The following is a 15,338-nucleotide window of genomic DNA, read 5'->3' as shown; positions in this document are numbered from 1 at the left end:
TCCAGCGGTTAGATGGAGGCCATGGGGGAGGGTCATCATCCGCATGGGCTAGTGGGAATATGCAGTCCCCACGCGTTAATGTGGCGAGATGATGGCCTTGGCCCTAGGCCTCCCTTCCGATTTTTAGTGCTTAATATTCTGTGTTATTGCTTTCCCTTCTATCATTATACACCTTAGGCGCCTCTCGCTTCACTCATTCCACCACCCTACCTTTTCTATAGCCTCTGTCTTCATTCCTTTTCGCCTATCTCATAGGCTTGTCCTCTGGTTTCATCGCCCATGTGTGGCGTGTGGATGTCATTCTATGAACAAAATATGATTGGAACATCAGATATATATGATACAGCTGGTATGGAGAGATTGTAAAATAAGAACGAATTAGCTTTACGTTCTTTCTATTTTCCCATTAATTTTCAGATCGAAAGATTTCCACATGCGTTCCCAGATTTAAGACATGAATGGGATTAAAAAACAGCTGAGTTTCTGTTCAAACACACCCCCACCCCCATCCCCATGCCATTTCATCATCAGTTCTGTTGGTTTCATTGCATCTGAACTCATCCTTAGCCCTTATTCCCAATTACGCAGATAAGAAAATTTGTCCCACTACATGTCTAACCCATCACAAGGACGAAAACGTAAAAGAAAAAGGAAAAAAAATGAGTTGTGGACTATGTCAAAGGCAGGGAGCCCTTTGCATTATATGGCTAAGAACCATCTCTATCCTAGTGACAAATATCTTTATCCACTAAATCATTTAAATAAATAAATAAATAAATAAACATCATGTAATCCTTTATATTCCTCCACACAAAAGCAATTGATCTCATTTTTTTTTGTTTTTTACTTTCTCTTTTCGTTTAAGCTTTCTTCCTCTTTTGACTTAACTCGCATGGACTAAACAAGTTTTCTTTGTGTTTTTGCCTTTAGTTGGTTGCTTCACTGATTTCCTTTAGAAAGTAGAGATCATATTTTTTCAAAGGTAAATGAATAATCTAGCTGTATCATGTATGTGACCAAAGATAATGACAAACGGTGCTAGTGATGTTAAAACTTTACTTTTACGGTTGACCATTTTCCCTCTCAAGTTGGTTATTCGATTCCTTTTCATTCTCTTCAAAACACAAGGAATGGGAAAAAAAAAAAAAAAAAAAAAGACTTGATCATAATTGATGCAACCATTACTCTCTCTCCCTCTCGTTATTTTTCAAAGTCTTGATTGTTATTCCATGATTACTAGATATTCCATCTATGGGATTTGCAAAAAGCAATGATCACAGTTACATGGTGGTTGTGACTTGTGACAGAGGCATTCTTTTCCGAGCTTTCGTTCTATAAATATTTATTCTGATGAAGACCTTGCTTTCATGTCAGCTAGCTGCTAGCCCCACACTTCCCCTTTTTCTCTCTCTTTTCAGTTTTTTCCTTGGTGAAATTACTTTGCCTGGGTTTGAAAATGTCTCAGAATGGTATTGATTTGTACAGCTATCTTTAGAGAACATTTTCCATTACTAAAACCTAACAGGACCACGGTCTTTTATGAAGGGTGTTGGGCTGCTTGTGGCTGAACCAGGAATCAGGAACCACGGTACTATATTCTCAGCCAATCCATTACATGCCATCATGTCACCATAATGGGGAATTGGGAGTTTCATCCAGTACTGTGTAATCATGTTTGTGTTTTAAAAATTTTTGTTGTGTTTTTATTGAAGAAACACTTGTTGAGGTAAATATGTTCTTTTTTACAAAAGCATGTCTCTTGTAAATGAGACGAGTCATTTGGCTTAGGTACTCGAATGTGTTGAATGCTAGGTTGTGTTAATAAATGTTCTAATGGATCGATGGAAATGCTAGCCACTTTAATGGTGAGGGGCTCAAGCTTGGATAGTGGCCTAAGGCCAAGTCTAATACATTGATGGTTTTTCAGTGGCTAGCCTACTTTTAGAAATTAAAGACTCAAAACCAAGAAAGCCACCATCACAAATATCAATATATATATATATATATTAGAAAGATATATAAATTTATTTTTATATTTTTATTATTATTAATAAATTTTGAATCTTCAACTAATTTGAGTGTAACTCAAATAAATTGAACTTAAGGAAATGAGATTGAATTGGATTGAATATATCAAATTGAAGGTTGGATTGGGCTGAGCTTGAGTTAACGATCAACCCAATCCAATCCGCCCAAATTACAGCGTTAAATACTACTACTGGCATTTCAACCATAGAGTCTTTTACTGACACTACTGAATTCAATTCAGGTTTTCATGTTTCTTTTGGAAGTGGTTCAGATGACCTTGCAACAACCGGAGGTCTATGGGCCATTTGAATTTCAGGCCGGTATAAAAGGAAATGGGCTGTGATCAACTGCTTGGCAGACCTTTTCTTTCTGTTGTTCATACTTGAAAGCACTCTCGCATTGAATATACAATTGAATTGAGGATCCTGGTACTTCAGATACAATATTTTTCTTAAGAAACTAAAGAAACAACAAATAAGACAGTCTGCAAATTCAGAAAAGAGCTGGAGTGATCAGTCGAAACTCTGCTAAGTAATTCCATGAAAGAAAAATAAAGTAAATGAACAGAAAGTTGGCTGCAAGGATTATAAAAATGAGTTCTCTTAACTTAAAGAAGCCAATTGACAATGTATTATGGAACACACCTATCAGGGTGTAAATTTCCCATGAAGTTTTTTGTTTGAAAGATAATTGCCAAGTTAATTTTTGGAACCTCTTTCTAATGAGCAAAAAAATTACCTCCAAGGAATCGGATAACTTCAGCTTTTTTCTTTTGTGGAAGATCCGTCAAACTCATCTGGGTCAAGCTCAAATCTTATGACATGCATGGGGACATGAATGACATATATGCTTTACTTAAAGCAATTCACCATTACTAAAAGTTGCATGAAACAAAGAAGAGGTGAGAAGCATTAAATGGAATATGTGGTGAGCAACGAAAATGTTCCTTACTTAGGCAACATCTGTGGCCTATCCCATTCCTCATGTACTTTTTTATTCTTTTTCGTTTTCGGAGCTATGTCCGTGTAACGTAGCTAGCCCAAGAATCAGAGCCCCCTTCTCCAATTTTTACTACATTTATTTCAGCTTTTCATGTTGTGCATTCTGAAACCTTATTTAAACTCCTTAGCTGCAGTGTAAAAGGTGCTTGTCATGGTCTACCAGGGCCCCTCTTTCACACACAAAGCTTTTAACCATATGCTGCTTTATGCAAAACATCGTTTTCCTGATTGAGACTTGTCCTGCTTTTATTATTGGGGGATGTTGGTGCTTTTTTTTTTGCAGTCTTTTAGGATCAGAATCAGTTGATGTCCTATGTACACATATGATACAAATCAAATGATTATTAATTAAGCATCTCTATAGCATGGAGTCATGGACTGATGACCATTTCCATTCATCTCTGGCTTCAAGGGACTGCGATGACACCCATCTGTGCTGCCACTTCCCATACTAGCTAGCTCCTCTTAACTGTTTGAATCATTGAAAGTAATGGACTTTAAAAGGTTTACCAGTGGATGGCCATGATGCTTTCACGCATGGGTAGTACTGCTCTGGAACAAATCCCCTGGGTATGCTTTTTGGCTTTTAGCTGGCTTAATTTCCTCCGGTTATGCCTTGCTAAAGCTCAAAGTCTCCTCACACAAATATTCCAACCTTGCTAATCAAGAAATACCTGAACAAAGCGTTCTCTTATACATTTTAGTGACAGGAGATATCTATAAAAAAAAACCCACTAAACAAACATCATCAGAAACAGAAAATTTTAGCCCAAAATACCTTTAATTTCCTTCATCCAAGTTTCAACTTTTACACATTGCCCTCCGCCATGGACGCTACTGGTAGGGTCATGTTTCGGCGGTCAACCTCCGGTTTAACAGTGCTAGCACACTCGTTTGGCATCTTATCTCTCATCCTATTGCTGTTTTGGTTATTGCATTATCGTGGAGGTCTTAATCTTGAATCTGACATTTCAGAACGTATTTTTAATGTAAGTTGATTTCCATGCTTTCTTGTTAATTACTTTCTGAAACAAAAATTACACAACAAATTGAACTCTAGTGCACGTACTAAACCTTGTTTTACTTTCTTTTGTCAGGTTCACCCATTCATGATGTTCTTTGGGCTTATTTTTCTCTCGGGTGAAGGTGAAAACTTGTGTAACTTTTCTCTAAGACACTTCTTTCTTTCCAAATTTAAGTGTTTTATTTAATTGGTTGCCAAGAAAACGAAGGAAAACAAAAGAAAACTTAGCAACTTCCAGATACTTGAGACTAAAATAGTTGTCATGAGGTTTTATTTCCTTTTCTCTTTTTTCTGTCATACATTCAAAATGCAAAAAGAAATGATTCTTAGGTTGGCGGGGTGAACAGGAATGATGGCATACAAGACGATAGCAGCAGAAAAACCTGTCCAGAAGTTTATTCACATGCTGCTTCACCTGATTGCTATTTGTATGGGAATTATTGGAATACATGCTGTTTTAAAGTTTCATAACAAGGAGAACATAGAAGATTTCTATAGCTTGCATTCATGGGTAGGCATTGCCACCTTCAGCATTTTTCTCTTGCAGGTAAAACAACCTAACAATAACCTCATCTATTATCCAAAATACCATGTCTGGCATGAATCGGATAAACACTCCATTTATTAACGGAAGCTTCACCCTCTTGTTTTTCTGACTTGTACGTATTTTGCAGTGGTTGGTTGGGTTTGTGTTGTTCATGTTTCCAAAAGCTTCGCCAGGGACAAGAGCAAGGGCGCTTCCATGGCACATATGTGGGGGTAGGGCCCTATTATACATGGCAATATCCTCTGCCCTGACCGGGTTGATGGAGAAAGCTACACTCTTGGGAGACAAGTACCACTCGAATCAAGCTCGTACAATCAACTTCCTTGGACTTTCAATCCTTCTCTTTGGCATTTTCGTTGATTTTTCCCTTGTGTTTGCTCGTTATGTGTGATTTCTTTTATTTTGCCGATTCCTCAATTGGATTCATGTTACCTACATTATTTTATTTTAATTGTTTTCTTAATTCACATTTAACTTGAAGCACACTGGCTTCCTGTGTTGTTCTTAATTTACATTTAACTTAAGAGTGCAAATCCAAATGACAAATGGGTGAAATTTCGCCCCTCTGGTGGAAGATTGCATGGCTTTTACTTCATCCGTAAACGACGCGTTGCAGGTTGTTTTCAAAAATAATTCTAAAAAACAGTTATATACATCAAATTTTTTTATGAATTAAATTATTATTAAATTAATTTTGAAAATTATGATTTCTCAATTCAATAAAATTTAAACTCGAGTGATGGATCACGCACGTTATATACATGACATCTATTCAAAAGAGGATATATAATGAAATTTAGAAGGTTACAAAATTTAAAATTGTAAATAAAATCAAATTTTGCAATTGAAGTAAATAATTAAAAAAAAATACTAAAAATAAATATTCTCTCATTAACAATTTTGTTTTAAAAAAATAAATCTTCTTAAAAGATAATTAAAAAAATAAATATTCTCTCATTTGCAAATTTCCTTAGTTAAGTAAATAAGCTGTTAAAATCAAGAAACCAAATTCTTTGAATTAAATTCCAAATTTAATTAAATAATGATGAATTCCTTTATTAAAGGACTTAGATTGGTAAAATGACTCTTAAAAGGGAAAAAAAGTTTCACAAAAAAGAAAAGGCTTCATAAAATCTTATTATAAGTCCAAGAAATCACAAAACGATTACATACTTGTTCTTTACCTTTTAATAAAGTCATTTAGGAATTAGGCACTCTACACCCTTTAACTTTTAAAACAAATAAAACATTCTCGTTGTCTGTCCTCAATTTGTAATCAAAGGGAAAATATTCTTTTGAAAAAAATATTAACATTAAGATTGTACCCCATATTTGTATGTACAATAATTTTTAAAAATAGTTTTTGAAAACTCCTCGATCTAATAGTTCTATCAAATATGAGTTCTATTATATGGTATCAAGCCGATGAACTTGCATATATAGGATATGTTAAAAAGTGAACATCTTTCTTAGTAGTAGGGTTGGGAGAAAAAAAATAAGAAAGGTGATTTCGCTATATTTAAAATACGTGCGTGAAGAACATTTTTAAGACATTTAAAACATATACAAAATGATTACCTATAACAAAAACTGTTTTGTTGTTGTAGAGAAAGAAAAGTGTTTTAAAAAATTGTCAACAATTAAAAGAGCCTAAGATACTTTGTAGGAAATTTGTTATTTGTCTTAAAGAAAAGTTGATGGTAATATTGCGTAAATTTTTAAGCTAGAGAGCATACTTCGTGATATTTGTGGGAATGTAAAATAGTTTCTAAGCCAGAAGTTCACTAGAAGCTCAAAGACCCCTTAAAAGACCCTCTTTTCAACACTAGGGAGGAGAGGCACCACCCTTGGGCGTCTGTCTGTAGGAACAAATGGAGGGGCGGCAAAGGGAGCAGCCTTATCAGCAAATCAAAATGTTGTTACAGAAGAATGAGTTGCCGATGCAAGATGATGAAGAACTTAGAACGTAACTACGTGGGAGACAGTCTCCTACCCAATGCACCATACTCACACCATTGCCTCGAAGCAAGCTGATAAAGCTGTTTGTTTAAGGCCTAATAGGAACTTCACTTAATGAAGGGACGATCTTCTCAATAGATGGTCAACTGCGGTGTTTAAGGCCTATTACGAACTTCATTTTCACCTCACATTCTACAAGTTGAAGTTCCTAATGGATTTGTCATTCCAAAATTCCAAATCTACAATGGAACGATAGATTTGGTAGATCACTTGATGCATTTCCGCCAACTCCTGACTATAATGTAATGAAATAATTAACGCTCTCTTCTCTGCAAGGTATTTTCTATCCAATCTGCAGGGCCTTGTTCTAGTATGGTTCCACAATCTCCCAATTGGGTCGATCCATTCATTCTTCGATTACGCACCATCTTAATCTCTCAGTACATGTGCTCTTCACAACAGATGAGAGACATGGAGTCTTTTCTTTGACATCAAAAACGGTGGAGGAAGAATCTTAGGGAGTATGTCAGGAGGTTCAATGCTGCCTTGGTACAAGTGCTACCAAGATGCTCCCACTAGGATAGCTTGCAAGTGAGGGTTACCCGTCAATTGATCAGACTTGTATGAGTCCCTTCACACGAAGAAATCGATCAGTAATGAAGGACTCATTCTTGAGATCGTTTAAGTACGCCAACTTGGAGGAAGATGTAGCCGCAACATCTCCTAAAGTCATCATTGTGACCCTTGTATGAGGGAAATAACCCTTTTTTGAGCAATAACCAGATTATTATTCGTCCCTTCCATTTTATGGGTTTCCTCTATCAGCTCATCTTCCTTCGCCAAAAATGTCTCAACTCCCTAATTTCGTAGGTATATTTCCAATACATGTCCCAAACTTCAATATTCTTCCTTTGTGTGCTCGGTCACGGTGCACCCTATGGTAGGCACGATCATTCCCAAGTTTATCTCATTTCCTTAAATTTCTTTCTAACCAAGGAGGCCATCTAAACCCCAGTAGCTTAGGCCTTGTTTCGTGATAGTTATTTAGAACAGTTTTGAAAAATAGTTTTTAAGAACAATTTTTAAAAACTATTCTACATACTTTATAAAATAAAAGTTTATTTGAGAACTCAAAATATTTTTAATATTTTTAAATATGTTTTAAAAATAATTTTTATATTTAAAACTTTAGTTTTAATCATTATATATGTTCGTATAATTATTTTTTAAAACAAGTGAAAACAACTAAAAGATGTTATATGAAAACATTATTTTTTCTGTTTTCTAATAACAAGAAATAGAAAACAATTTTTTATTATCAAATGTGTTTTTCAGTTTTTTGTTTTAAAAAACAAAAAATTATTCTTGAAAACTATTGCCAAACAGATCCTTAGATACTACTTCTTGAAGAACGCAAAAGTATGAGATATTTATCTTTTTTTTAGTGTTTAGTATATTAACATGTTGATTTAAAAGTGATTTAATAACTTAATTTAAGTTATTAAGTAAATTTAATATGTTTAATAAAATAATTTAATATTATAACTTAAAATTTAAAATAATTTTAAGTATTAAATCAAAGTAGTTAATTTATTGTTAATAAAAATCTACTAAAAATATATTTAATATCAAATATTTTTTTCCCTTATTTACCCACATCTAATAAAAATTATATTTAATAACGATGACTCCACATTCTTGACACATTTTTTTATAATAAATATTTTAAAATTACCTCATTTACAATACTTTAAATATGAATGTTTAATAAATAAATTTATTATTTAAGATAAATAAAAATAAATATTAATTAAAATTAGTGATGATAAATATTATTTACAACCAATGAGGGTAAATATGTTAATTTGATAACTTAAATTAAATTTTAAGTTAATTTTATCAAATAATATTAATATTTAAAGTAAAAAAATAAGTAATAAATTTTAACTTGAGTTGATTTAAATTATTAAATAATAAATATTAAGTTTTATCAAACATGCATCGAGAATTTTTGCCCCATTATGAAGTAGATGTCTTAAAAACCTACTTTTTCCTCTCCATGTTATTAGAATTGATCACTTTTGACGCTTAGGCTGCCAAATCCTCCTCCAAATTGCCATACTTGTAAGCCTTGACAACAATTCTTTTGTGTTTGCAGTTTTTTTTTACGTAAAAAAGTAAGATGTTGTTTGATAAATTAACTTAACAAGTTAATATGATTTAATAACTTAATTTAAATTATTAAGTAAAATATATTTAATAAAATAACTTATTATCACAGTTTAAAATAAAAAATTTGAAGTATTAAATCAAAATAGTCTATTTTAGTCTTAATCTCAGATCTCATTTATCTATTTACCCGTGTTTAACAAAAGTATGTTTTACGATCATGATTTGAACGTCTTTCTGTTCTTAATTGCCTCAGGTTCCCAGACCGTAAAACACTCCTCTTGCTAAGATATGGCAACTCTGCAAACCAGCCAGCCGGCCTGGTCATTTATTCCTTGCTTGGAGGATCCCTGCTCCCCTGCTTGGAGAAAACAATCGTCAAGGTGGATGTCACCACAGTATCTTAGAAATTTTCTTTTGTAATATATCAAATTTTAATCTAGAATCGCATTTAAACATGGAAGTACTTTCAAATAAGCTTCAAACCCAACTTAAATGATACTGCAGCGAAATCAAGCGAAGCATCAAAATCCCACTCTTTTCTTGCATAGAGAGGAAAGGAAAATGGTTTGTTGTTTGAAATTCATTTTTTTGCCAAATGGTTTCCTGCTAACCGACTGCAGCCAAGAAAAAGGCCCAAAACTTTTGGGCTGATTCGAGAAAAAAATCCCATGCACTTCTTGGAGTTTTTTTCACTTGAAACTTTGTGGCCCAGCCTGTGAGTTTGCTTGTGGCGGCTGATTCTATACCGGATATGGGACAAACTATAATGTAGAGGTTGTGCCAATTTCTATGTTGATTGTGAATGTCGTCAAGTACACTTGTATTCACCAACTTTGTTTGGCCGTAAAAGAAACAAAGCAGTTGAATAGAATTGCTGCAAAAAGTTCGATACAACAAATCAAAGTCTAATTTCCATTGGAATTGCCACCTTCGAATTTGCCGGCCAGACTCGTTCCAAATTTCTTACTTTTTTTTAATGTACTCATGCAAACAAGACAGTTTGGTAGTATAATTACACCCTCTGTGTAAACAAAAAGGTCCATTTCTTCAATCTCACATTCTTCAATTATAGCAAAGATTTCAAGGCCGTAAGCTTAGCGCTCTCCATTACTCTCTGAGGTGTACAATGGCAGCTAAAGGTTCAAGCTTTCAAATCACAGCAACACCGGTCACGCTGTTTGCTCATTTGTTACTCATAGCAGTGACCACTCTTGTGCTTGTTTGGCTTCTACATTTTCAAGGCGGCCTCGCCTTCAAATCCGGCGACAATGACAAGATCTTCAATGTGATTTCTTCTTAAAAATGCTCATATATACGCAATGCATGCTTTTATGTATTTGAAGTTATTGTCAGATTTCCATTTTTAACTGTTTGTTTTGCTCTCTTCTACAGTTGCACCCGTTTTTAATGATAGTTGGCTTTATCATGATTGCAGGAGAAGGTAGGAAAAAAAATGAGTTTAGAATCCCAAATTGAACTGTTCCAAATGGATTAGGCTCCCCTCATATTTATCAGATGAAAATGGGAGGAGTCTATACCATTAATTAAAATGAATTCATAGATAGTTTTTGGTATCATTTGAAAAAGAGAATGGAATGGTTCCATGTCCATGGGATGTCCAGATGCCTAGAAAAATGATCATATATTATGAACTAATTGATGGAATATTGTTTTGAGCAGCTATCATGTCATACAAGACAGTCCCAGGAACAAAAAGAACACAGAAATTGGTTCACCTGATATTGCATTTTATCGCTCTTGGGGCTGGAATTTTCGGGGTTTATATAGCTTTCAGGTATCACGACAAGGAATCCATACCAGACATGTACACCCTGCATTCCTGGCTGGGGTTGAGCACCATCTGCTTATTTGGTTTGCAGGTAAAGCAGTTAGTTTTCTACTGATGAATCTTAGGCTAAATTGTATAGTTGTACTTCAAAAATCAGTGTATAGTTTTATTCATTTTGAAATCAAGTTAACAGATGGACCATGATTGTGACTCTGCAGTGGGTGTTTGCATTCTTCTCTTTCTGGTTCCCGGGTGCAGAAATGCCTACAAGGGGTAGGCTCATGCCATGGCACTGGTTTGCTGGCATGGTCATCTTTCTCATGGCCATATTGACTGCGGAGACGGGTTTGGTTCAGAGATTCAAGGATTTGGAGCTCAAGCCCGGCCAAGAAGCACTTATAGTGAACTTCACCGGCCTGTTGATCCTCCTATTCGCCATTGCTGTTAGTCTCAGTGTTATCCTACCGCGGGGTTATTAACAACAATCTGACTAATTTGTTGGTTATGTCCAATGATTGGTGACTGATTTTCTTACTAAGAATGAATAATTCCACTCCAATGAACTAGGATATATAGTTAAAGAAAAGGTATGATTCTTTGTTACTAAAAGGTGTACTGGGGTTCGTGATCACTTACATTTCCTTGGACAGAAAATACCATCCATGTCAAAAGATTGGTGGAATCCTTGCTCTCATCATTATTTTTCCTCTACCAGAATTTTCCTCAACCCCAAAAAGAGGATCTTTATTAATCAATAGCTTAAAAGGAATAAAGGCGGAGGCAAAATGGGTGGTGCCTCCTTTGATTCCACATCACATAAGGGGGTGTGAGTTAGGTTGGGGGCGGCATGCGTAGTCGCGCAATCTGATTATGTATTGGCTTCTACAAAAGGATGCCTGACTGAATTCCCCAGTTTCTCTTTGCTCGTTCCAGCCTCTTGTAATGAATTTCATTCTGTATTTATGCTCCTTGCTTGCCAAGAAAAGGGAAGAAAGGAAAGCATATTTGAAAATTTTTATAACTAGTAAAAAATGACTAAGCTCACATTTCTCGGGCCAAAATTGTGGATCACTAAAAGGCGTTTGATAAATCAATTTAATAATTTAATTAAAAAGTTAAATTGTTAGACCATTGTTGAAATACCAAAAGGCTTTTCATATGTATTAAAAGCATCTTATAATTTCTTTAATAGATGATAACCTTAGATATAATTAAGGGTGCAACTTGAAAAGATTGGCCTAACCCAATTTGAACTCATATAAGTTTTTTCAACCCAAACTCAATTTTGGTTGGGTTTTGGTCAATGTTCAAATAATCCAAATATAATGCAAATCTGATTTAATACTTTTATAATATTTATTATCATATATAATAATATTCATTTTCTTTTTAAATTTTAAAAAAAAATATCAAATTATAATTATATCATATATTTTTACATTAAAAAAAAGGTGAGATTTGATTCACTAATATGAAAATATATGGAAAAAAGAACCCCAAAAATTTTAAATTAATATTATATTCATCCATTTAAAAATAATTTGAAATATATGTATTTTTTAAGAAGTCATCCAATTATTCTAAAAAATGTCCTTTAAATTGTTATGTCATTCAAATCGATTGACAATTAGATTCCTGCGTATATATGTTTCCTTTCATTTTAGATATTTTATTATTATTATCATTATTTTATTATTTTATTATATGAGAATTTTTTTTTCTCTCTAGAAACAAACATTTCATAAGATTCTTATTTTAGTTTCTTAAAAGTTTAGGAAATATCATGTAAAAAAAATCCTATTTAAATAGGATTAATATTTTTTATTTCCTAGAATTTTAAGAAGAAATATTGTCGAACAAATCTTATATAATCATAATTACCAATTCAAAAAGTAATAAGGTTGTTTATTAAATAATAAATTTAATAATATATAATTATTTAATTATGATTACCTTATTAAATATAAAATATTTATTTATTTATTTTTATATTATATATCAAAATACAACTATATTGTAAAACATTTTATATTTGAAAAACTCTTATAATAAATTTTATTCGTTATTATATTAAAAAAATTATTAATATTATATAATAAATATAAATTTATTATTGGTTTATTTATATCAAGAATATGAATTTATTTTTAACTTATTAATACTAGAATAAATTTTTTTTTTTCAAATTTTTACTTTATAATGTTTCTAGAGAAAAAAAATTCCTAAATAATAAATTAATAATAATAATAATAATAAAATATCTTAAAGAAATGAAACATCTACACAGAGAAGTTTAATTGTCAATTGATTTGGATGACATGACAAGTAAAAGGATATTTTTTGGAATAATTAAATGACTAGTGTATATATTTCAAATTATTTTTAAATAGATGAAGATAATACTAATTTAAAATATTTAAAGTTTTTTTTTTCTAGATATTTTCATATTAGTAAATCAATCCCACTTTTCCATTTAAAAAATAATTTATAAGTTTTTTTTTTAAATACTTTTTCACTTTTCTTTTAAGATATATAAGTTTATTTTTACTTTTTTTATTATTATCAAGAAATTTTGTGTTATTTATTATTTAAATTTTGGTTTAAATATATAGAAAAAAGGTTTATTAAAAATCGATTAATTTTGAATCATGCAACTCAATCAACCCAACTAATCCTAATTTAACCCGAACCACCTGAGTTTAACTCGATCAACTCAAATTTGATGCAACCAACTCGAGTTTAAAAAATGAAGTTGGGTAGAGTATCTTGGATGAAAGGCTGAGTTGAGTTGAGTTTGAATAGATGGTTTCTTAATTCAGATTTGGGTTATTCATCACTACGACCAACTTGCTCGAGCTGTAGTCCTAGATAAGATTGTAATTACAGGTTGTGCCAATTTCAATGTTTGATTGTTAATGTCGTCTAGTACATTTGAATTAATCACCAACTGTGTTTTTTAATTTTGACAGTAGAAGAGACAGCTATTGAAAACCTGCAAAAAGTTTGCACAACAAATCAAAGTACAATTCCATTGGAATTGCCACCGTTGACTTTGCCGGCCATTTTTTCATACTATTGTGGTGTACTTATCAAACTAACGAGACAACTTGGTAGTATAATTAGTTAATTACACCCTCTTTCTGAATAAAAAGGTCCATTCCTGAGGAGTACAGCCATGGCAGGTAGAGGTTCAAGCTTCCGCATTACATTAACGCTGGTGACACTGTCTGCTCATTTGTTACTCATAGCAGTCACCACTCTTGTGCTTGTTTGGCTTCTACATTTTCGAGGCGGCCTCGCCTTCAAATCCGACAACAAAGAGAAGATTTTCAATGTGATTTCTTCTTAAAAATGCTCAGATACATTGCATGCATTTATGTCTGTGATGACACTGTTTGCTCTCTTCTTCAGGTGCACCCGCTTTTAATGATAGTTGGCTTTATCATGATTGGAGGAGAAGGTAGGAAAGAGAAAATTCACCACTATTCCAATTGGATTAGGCTCCTCCCTCCTATTGTGCAAGCATAGAAGAATGAAAGTGGGAGAAGTCTATACCATTTAAAATGAGTTTATATATAATTTTTGGTAGCATTTGAAAAGAGAATGGAATGGTTCCATGTCCATGGGAAGTCCTGATGCCCAGAAAATAATCATATATTATGAACTAATTGATGGAATATTGTTTTAAGCAGCTATCATGTCATGTAAGGCAGTTCAGGGAAAAAGAAGGGCACCGATACTGGTTCACCTGATATTGCATTTTATCGCTCTTGTGGCTGGAATCTTCGGGGTTTGTATGGCTTTCAGGTATCACCACGTGGAATCCATGCCAGATATGTACACCCTGCATTCCTGGCTGGGTTTGTGCACCATCTGCTTATTTGGTTTGCAGGTAAAGCAGTTGGTTTTCTACTGATGAATCTTAAGGCTAAATTGTATAATACTTCATTAAAAAAATCAGTGTATAGTTTTATAATTCATTTTGAAATCAAGTTAACAAATGGACCATGATTGTGACTCTGCAGTGGATGTTTGCATTCTTCTCTTTCTGGTACCCGGGTGTAAAAAAGCCGAGAAGGCGTAGGCTCATGCCATGGCACTGGTTTGCTGGCATGGTCATCTTTCTCATGGCCATATTGACTGCGGAGACGGGTTTAGTTCAGAGATCCACTTATTTGCGCCGCCAAGAAGCACTTATAGTCAACTTCACCGGACTGTTGATCCTCCTATTTGCCACTGCAGTTGGTCTCAGTGTTATCCATCCCTCCTGTCTGCCACCCAAGTCGGGCTCAGACCCAGTGATATCCTTCCCCGAGCTTGTCATCGGTCTGGCTGATGTGGTCTTGACCAGTAATGATTCATGATTGATTTTCTTACTAAGAATATATGATTCCATTCCAATGGATTAGTATATTTGAAAAAAAGTATGATTCTTTGTTATTAAAAGACTTACAGGGACCTGTGATCACCAGCCTTCCTTGGACCCAAAATACCATCCATAAGGCTGGTGGCATCTCAACTCTCACCATTATTCTTCCTCCACCAAAAAGAGGATCTTTATTAATAGGATAGCTTAAGAGGAATAAAGGCAGAGGCAAAATTGGTGGAGCTTCCTTTGATTCCATCCTATCACATAAGGGGGCATGAGTGGGGTTGGGGCGGCAATCTGATGATGGATTGGCTTCCATGTTGCGGGACTGGACTGCTTTTGCTGAATGCTAATACATGGTTTTGTAATATATAGAAACTACCGACAGTAGCTTTCAAATGCAACAAGTAAAGAAAAATTGAAATGCAAATATTGTCTTCCTTGCCGCA

The 15,338-nt window shown here is 33.7% G+C and overlaps 3 protein-coding genes across 3 annotated transcripts; all 3 read left to right on the top strand.

Annotated features, from left to right (window-relative positions):
• Positions 1 to 3,752: 3,752 nt before the first annotated feature.
• Positions 3,753 to 5,083, top strand: LOC100244034 (probable transmembrane ascorbate ferrireductase 3). Its single transcript, XM_002285101.4, has 4 exons — positions 3,753 to 4,018; positions 4,127 to 4,175; positions 4,401 to 4,600; positions 4,728 to 5,083. The coding sequence occupies exons 1-4, from the start codon at positions 3,857 to 3,859 to the stop codon at positions 4,989 to 4,991; spliced, it is 675 nt and encodes a 224-aa protein (XP_002285137.1). The 5' UTR covers positions 3,753 to 3,856; the 3' UTR covers positions 4,992 to 5,083.
• A 4,693-nt stretch (positions 5,084 to 9,776) lies between these two features.
• LOC100262850 (probable ascorbate-specific transmembrane electron transporter 1) lies at positions 9,777 to 10,999 on the top strand. Its single transcript, XM_002281591.2, has 4 exons — positions 9,777 to 10,016; positions 10,124 to 10,172; positions 10,412 to 10,611; positions 10,739 to 10,999. Exons 1-4 carry the CDS (start codon positions 9,858 to 9,860, stop codon positions 10,997 to 10,999), a joined length of 669 nt encoding a protein of 222 aa, XP_002281627.1. The 5' UTR covers positions 9,777 to 9,857.
• Positions 11,000 to 13,695: 2,696 nt separating this feature from the next.
• LOC100268001 (probable ascorbate-specific transmembrane electron transporter 1) lies at positions 13,696 to 14,884 on the top strand. Its single transcript, XM_002281584.4, has 4 exons — positions 13,696 to 13,854; positions 13,932 to 13,980; positions 14,213 to 14,412; positions 14,546 to 14,884. Exons 1-4 carry the CDS (start codon positions 13,696 to 13,698, stop codon positions 14,882 to 14,884), a joined length of 747 nt encoding a protein of 248 aa, XP_002281620.1.
• Positions 14,885 to 15,338: the final 454 nt, after the last annotated feature.

Source organism: Vitis vinifera, chromosome 1 (genome assembly GCF_030704535.1).
Source record: "Vitis vinifera cultivar Pinot Noir 40024 chromosome 1, ASM3070453v1".
NCBI lineage: Eukaryota > Viridiplantae > Streptophyta > Magnoliopsida > Vitales > Vitaceae > Vitis > Vitis vinifera.
This window is presented reverse-complemented; position numbering and strand designations above follow the sequence as displayed.

Excerpts from the sequence above, each read along its gene's own strand:
- LOC100244034 (XM_002285101.4), top strand. The coding sequence starts at position 3,857 with ATGGACGCTACTGGTAGGGTCATGTTTCGGCGGTCAACCTCCGGTTTA. Across the intron at positions 4,176-4,400 it reads TATTTTTCTCTCGGGTGAAG|GAATGATGGCATACAAGACG; the intron begins GTGAAAACTTGT and ends CGGGGTGAACAG. Across the intron at positions 4,601-4,727 it reads TCAGCATTTTTCTCTTGCAG|TGGTTGGTTGGGTTTGTGTT; the intron begins GTAAAACAACCT and ends CGTATTTTGCAG.
- LOC100262850 (XM_002281591.2), top strand. The coding sequence starts at position 9,858 with ATGGCAGCTAAAGGTTCAAGCTTTCAAATCACAGCAACACCGGTCACG. Across the intron at positions 10,017-10,123 it reads ACAATGACAAGATCTTCAAT|TTGCACCCGTTTTTAATGAT; the intron begins GTGATTTCTTCT and ends TCTCTTCTACAG. Across the intron at positions 10,612-10,738 it reads TCTGCTTATTTGGTTTGCAG|TGGGTGTTTGCATTCTTCTC; the intron begins GTAAAGCAGTTA and ends GTGACTCTGCAG.
- LOC100268001 (XM_002281584.4), top strand. The coding sequence starts at position 13,696 with ATGGCAGGTAGAGGTTCAAGCTTCCGCATTACATTAACGCTGGTGACA. Across the intron at positions 13,981-14,212 it reads TATCATGATTGGAGGAGAAG|CTATCATGTCATGTAAGGCA; the intron begins GTAGGAAAGAGA and ends TGTTTTAAGCAG. Across the intron at positions 14,413-14,545 it reads TCTGCTTATTTGGTTTGCAG|TGGATGTTTGCATTCTTCTC; the intron begins GTAAAGCAGTTG and ends GTGACTCTGCAG.